Below are 5,628 nucleotides of genomic sequence, written 5' to 3' on the forward strand. Positions count from 1 at the left end.
TTTTAAATGCACCACTATCAAAATGGATATTTGATATGTTTGAGGTGTATGATCCATTGCCAAAGGAAAGGGGCTAGTTCAATGTATCTCTACAAATAATGGCAGAATGCCCTCTTTTATGTCTTTCCAGAGCAAGCATGCTTTCATTGTGAGACGCAGGTGTGCGGCCCTCCCATGGTTCTGTCTTGCTTACTACAGAAAGGCAGTCAATTAAGTACAGCCTAAGAAGGGAGTGCAGTTCTCCCCATTAACCATTTATTAAGTCAACAAGCTCAGTAATGACTACATTTTTCCTTCACATACACAGTAGTTCTGTTCATTTAGTGATATTATTCCTTGAGCAGATGTGTCTTTTCAATATCTTCATCCTTTCCTATGAACATAGGATTTCTTCTTAATTATATGCTTGTACACTGCAGCAGCTTCAAAAGGTGTTTCTGAGCCCATTACTGAGATTATTCTACACCAGGAGCCAAGTGACACAAAACCCACAATATCATCAAGAATTTGTGCGCCCAGTTCTTTACTTCCTGTGTCCAATTAGCTCATATTCTTCAGCTAAATACACTGCATGCTAATGCTGCCATTCTCAGTGCTTTGATTCCAGAAACCTTAGAAATACCTGTGAGCTCTTGGGATGTGGCAGTATCAGAACTACAAAATAAAAGCCAGACACATTTCACAGTTGGTCAGTAAGCTGAAAACATGGACAGTAGGAACCCTGAAGGTGATATCAGATTCCCTCTACATGGGTGTTATGAATAACTAAGCTCATGGACCAATTTTTGCTCAGCTCTTCCTTTTATCAATAAAAAAAGTGCATTCACAATGCATCAATATCTAAAGCACATCAGACCACTGCTCTTACTTTCATTGTATCCTCAGTGCTGAGCACCAACAAAGAAAACTTGCGGCTGATATACTTTTGAAAGGCACAGGTGCAAACTGCAACCAAATTCAGAACTTTTTTTTTTTTTTTTTTTCCTATAAAACGTGTACGCTTTCGAGTCACCTTCAAAATATGGGACATTCTTTCCCTGGAGTAGAGTAACTGTTGGATCCAATGACTGGAAAAGCTAGAAGAGGACATAAAATGATTGTTCAGCAGGAAAAGTGCTGGGCTGTTGTCCTCATCTGCGTCTTCACAGACACCAGGGTCACGGGAGTTAATGGGAGTTCTACCCAGCCGATGCTCATGGGTGTGACCCTGGCACACACTGTTGTTGGTCTGACAGCTGTGTGGGCTTTAGTTGAATCTTCAGTGAATGGTCTACCCGGTTCTACAGAGGAAAACTTCACCCTACGATTCCCCACTGAGTCACGAGGGCAAGTGAAAATTCCACTGATGTCTTTAAATAGCATGGGCTCTACCCAGCCACCCTGGATAAGGATTGCAGAGGGTGCCTATGTGTGCCTGGCAGAGATGTGCAGGTCTCCAGTTGCTGGAGGAGGGAACTTTAGAGGAGACTTTTTTTAACTGCCTCCAAGTGTTTTCAAGGGTTTAGCAAAAGAGCTCATGCACAAATGTGTTAATGGAACTATGGGAGCCAGTGACAAGGAATTGGCTTCACTCATTTTATTGATGGGAAAATTTGCTTTGGGGTCTGTTGGGAAAATCACTCACTTCTATGAATAAGTTATATGAACCTCCTTTGAGCAGCTCTTGGAAAAAATAAGACAGCTTTTTGCCTCACTAAATTGCCTGAGCTCAGAACCCAAGAACGAATTACCCACTGTCCTAGCACTTTGTTGCTCTTACCCACATGGGAAGGGGAGGGGAGCTTTAGATGGCTACAGTGAACAAAGGGTTTGACGGCTTGATGCAAAGTTTATTCTTTGGTTACTAGGACTCTGGGGCTCTGTCCAGTCTTCACTGTACAGTGTGTTCTTGCCTCCCCTCCCCCGCACTGCTTACACCTTTCTTTAGCTATAATAACAGCTTACTGCACTTTGTCAAATCCTGTGTAGGTCTGTTTCTATTGCTAAGCTGTGAGCTTCTGCAGGAAGGAGCAGAGGACTCTTCCTTTTGTGGTGCCAGCCCAGTGTAGTGTACAGTCTAGAGAATATAAGTTTAACTTAGTTAAAGGAAAGATGTTAAAAAGTTAGGCAAGTTTTAGCACAACCCCAGATCCTAAACCCTGATATTATTTGTTGTAGTCTGTAGACACTGTGCCAAGAAGCCAGTGATTGGCTAATTTTTATATAAAGACCCTATACTTCTTTTAAGGTGGGTAGTGAGTTCAGCGTTGTGTTGCTAAGCGAAAAGTCTGGCCATTCTACGTCACCTGTCATTCCTTGGGAGAAAGAAGAGCCTGTCCATTTCTGTAAAGATTATGGCCTCAGTTCTAATGTGTCCCACAGTGTCACTGTGAGTGACGCTATAGAAATGTAGTGGACTGAGTTTTGTGTACTTCCTTCATTACCACCTTTTCATTCTAATCCTTTAACACTAAAGAAATAAGATTTCGGGCTCCTGTCCTCTGAGAAGGCAGTCAGGGCCAACAGCCCTTGGGCTAATGGGATTGCTTATCCTAGGGTTCTTGGGTAACTAACTATAAACTGTGGACTCTTATCATTGAAAACAAAACACTAATTTTCACAGAGCCTTTTGTCCAAAGAGCTTTGAAATGTTACAAAATGTATTTCTTAAATACCCATATGTGAAAACCAAGTGGTAACTGTTACCCTCCTCTGAGTTTTAAGAGTGATTACTTTTGTGTGTATGGCCTTACCTACTTTACCCCAACATTTGGCCATTTCTTCCACTTGGTTAGTTTATCTCTGAGAGGGTAAATCCCATGAGGTGGAAGAATCTAACTTAAAATTTGATCATTTGTCTATTGACTAACTCATCTAGACAAAAAAGTATTGGAATATGGCTAGGGGTGGAAGAGGGTTGAGGAAGAAGGCAGAAACCACACATTAAATTTGATTTATGTTTATTATCTGAGAGCCAGAAGGTGATCCCTGCTACTCAGCAACAGACACAAGCAGCTTGATTGTTATTCTGCATACAATTTAACGAGAAAGTTCCTATGATTGTTTCCCAAAAACTCAAGGGGAATCTCAACCTGACTTGGTCAAGGAGAGCAGAGCAGGGCTCCAGCTCATATTTTGGTCCCAAATACACTTAACTGGGGCTGAAATAGGGGACACATCTTGTTGCCAGCTCAAAGGTCAATGCCATCTTAAGTCAGGTGGTTTCAAATGCTCGTATTAAACTTGGCACACAAGAGGTGTTTGGTAAATATTTGACTTTGAATTTGTTGAGTTTTAGGCATCTTTTCCACTATTCCATAGGCTGAATGTCACTACTCCTCAAAAGACATAGAACAATTATTCCTCTTTAAAGAAAACCAAAGGGCCATTTCAATTTATGCTTAGAATGAGAGGAACATGCATTATGAAAGAAAGCTATATGAAACATAAAGAGTTGAAAGTGAGTTCCTCCCTGGGACAGGTGCTTGACAATTATTTAGCAAATGTTAACAGAAGCACTGACAAATAGTAACAGGTATAAGAAGGCTTAGGCTAGAGAAGTACCCTATGGACTAGCAGTTGAGCTGGCTCCATCCATGCCTTGGCAGCCCAAGTCAGTTGTGCTTTTTGTCCTTCAAGTAGCTAAACAGCATCTCCAGACCTCCCTCCACCAGCTCTGGCAGTGGCTTGGATAAAGGGTTATGGGAAATATGGAGCCCTTTGTCCATTGGATTCCAGGCAATCCGCGTCAGTCTACACAGCAGGTAGAGTTCATCTGGGAGGGTTTGGATGTCATTGTTGTTCAAGTTCAGCAGCTCCAGACTGGTGACTAAGCAGAGAGACCTGGGAAAGGAATGGATGTTGTTACTCTCTGCAATGAAGATCTGCAGGTTTGCCAGGCACTGGATGCTTTCCGCGATGTTCTCTAGTCGGTTGGAGCCCACATGCAGGAAGTCCAGTTCCTTCAATGAAAACACACAAATGGGGATGTGAGCAAAGTAGTTGTTGCTGAGGTTCAGCTTTCTCAGCCTGGAGAGGTCAGCAAAGCTGGCAGGTAGCTGGGAAAGGCAGTTGTGCGACAGGCTCAGCACCTCCAAGTTTCTGCAGGAGCTCAGCTCAGCCGGCAGTTCGGTCAGGCAGTTCATGTTGACAAACAGGACCTTCATGTTCTTGAGGAGGCTGAGTTCTCCAGGTAGGCTCTTCAGGCGATTCCCACACAAATTCAGGACCACAATCCGAGTCAGCTGCCCCACCTCAGGAGGGAGAATTCTGAGCTCGTTGTGAGACAGATTGAGCTTCTGGACCTCCAACAGACCCCACAAGAAGTCTGGGACATCTGTCATCCCCTTTGTGACTAGGCTAAAGCTGATGTGACGCATACCACGCTTCAGCAGGGACCTTGGATCTCTTCCAGAGAGGAGTGCATCATCCCATGGGGAAAACTTCTGCCTCCTCCCTAACAGCAACATCCCTTTAGGATTCTTGGCCTTGGAGTCAGCCCTTGACTGCTTGGCCCCCATTGTCCCCACTCTGTTGTCCTCACCCAGCCACTAAGCGCCAGGCTGATACAGGCAGGCTCTGCGTGTGGGGTGGTGAGGATGAGGGTGGTAAGGAGGTCCCAGGCTTGAGAAAGTTTTCAAGAAAGTCTCCGTCAGGCGTTGAGAATGTCCATGACAGTTCCTGTGCCGCAGGACTCATCCCGAGGTGGATGGAAGCAGTTTCTCTCTGAGCAGCAGCTGTAACGGTATACTCCTTCCTGATCCTGCTGAGCAGAATTCCCTTTAAACTAAATGCCACCGGCAGCTGTCACTGTCACTCTGCTTGAGTCTCTTGACCTGGGATGTGTAAACAGGCCACATGGAGGCCACATATAACCTGACCCAGTCTCTTTTCTTGGGTCACACAGTTGCTTAGGGTAATTCACAATCCATATTCCAAAGAGAAGTAAAATAGGGAAGGCTAGCCAGTCTGACCACAGCTGTGGTGATCGACTCTGGAGTGAAAGCATGACTAACTGAGTTACGGTTCCAAAGCTAGACCTTGTCACACAATGCCATATATTCCTGTTTCAAACTTTGATGAATTGTGTACCTGTGAAAATATAACAAGGGTCACCTGGGTCCCTGCAGTCCTCTGGGCCACTGGCTGCTACACTGCTTGTGTCAGCAGGATTTAGGGCTGCTGCTACTGGTGAGTAATAAAGGGAAGGGGACTGGGCCCTCACTCCCATTTCAGCCTGAGCAGTTCTCCTCTTTTTTATCTGTTTTATCAACAGGGCTTCTGCATTTAGCAGTTGCTGTTGTTGTTGTTAAGTGCTGTCAAGTTGGTTCTGACTCACAGTGCTTATAGCAACCCTGTATAGGGTCTACAAGGAGCAGCTGGAAGATTTGAACCACTGGCCTTGCTTATCCTACAGCACCACACCAGGACTCCAAGAACAGCAGAGTACAGTTTAAATGTGAACAGTCACTTGATGGGCATCTTGGTGTGGTCAGTGTGGGGTCCCCATTGTTATGGATGAGTGGGATAGCAGGCTTCCTGGTGACTGGAAGTGTGCCAAGCTAAGTGTGCTGAGCTCCTCGTTAGGGAGGAGGCAGACATATTTGCAGAGGTGAAAAGTCCATCCCCACTAGATGAGGCCCAAAGATC

At 44.7% G+C, this 5,628-nt stretch overlaps 1 protein-coding gene across 1 annotated transcript; it reads right to left on the reverse strand.

Annotated features, from left to right (window-relative positions):
- Positions 1–3,593: 3,593 nt before the first annotated feature.
- On the reverse strand, positions 3,594–4,499 carry LRRC30 (leucine rich repeat containing 30). Its single transcript, XM_006868704.1, has one exon. It carries the CDS (start codon positions 4,497–4,499, stop codon positions 3,594–3,596), a length of 906 nt encoding a protein of 301 aa, XP_006868766.1.
- Between the last annotated feature and the right edge of the window lie 1,129 nt (positions 4,500–5,628).

The sequence above is a fragment of the Chrysochloris asiatica genome, unplaced genomic scaffold (genome assembly GCF_000296735.1).
Source record: "Chrysochloris asiatica unplaced genomic scaffold, ChrAsi1.0 scaffold00122, whole genome shotgun sequence".
NCBI classification, from domain to species: Eukaryota; Metazoa; Chordata; class Mammalia; order Afrosoricida; family Chrysochloridae; genus Chrysochloris; species Chrysochloris asiatica.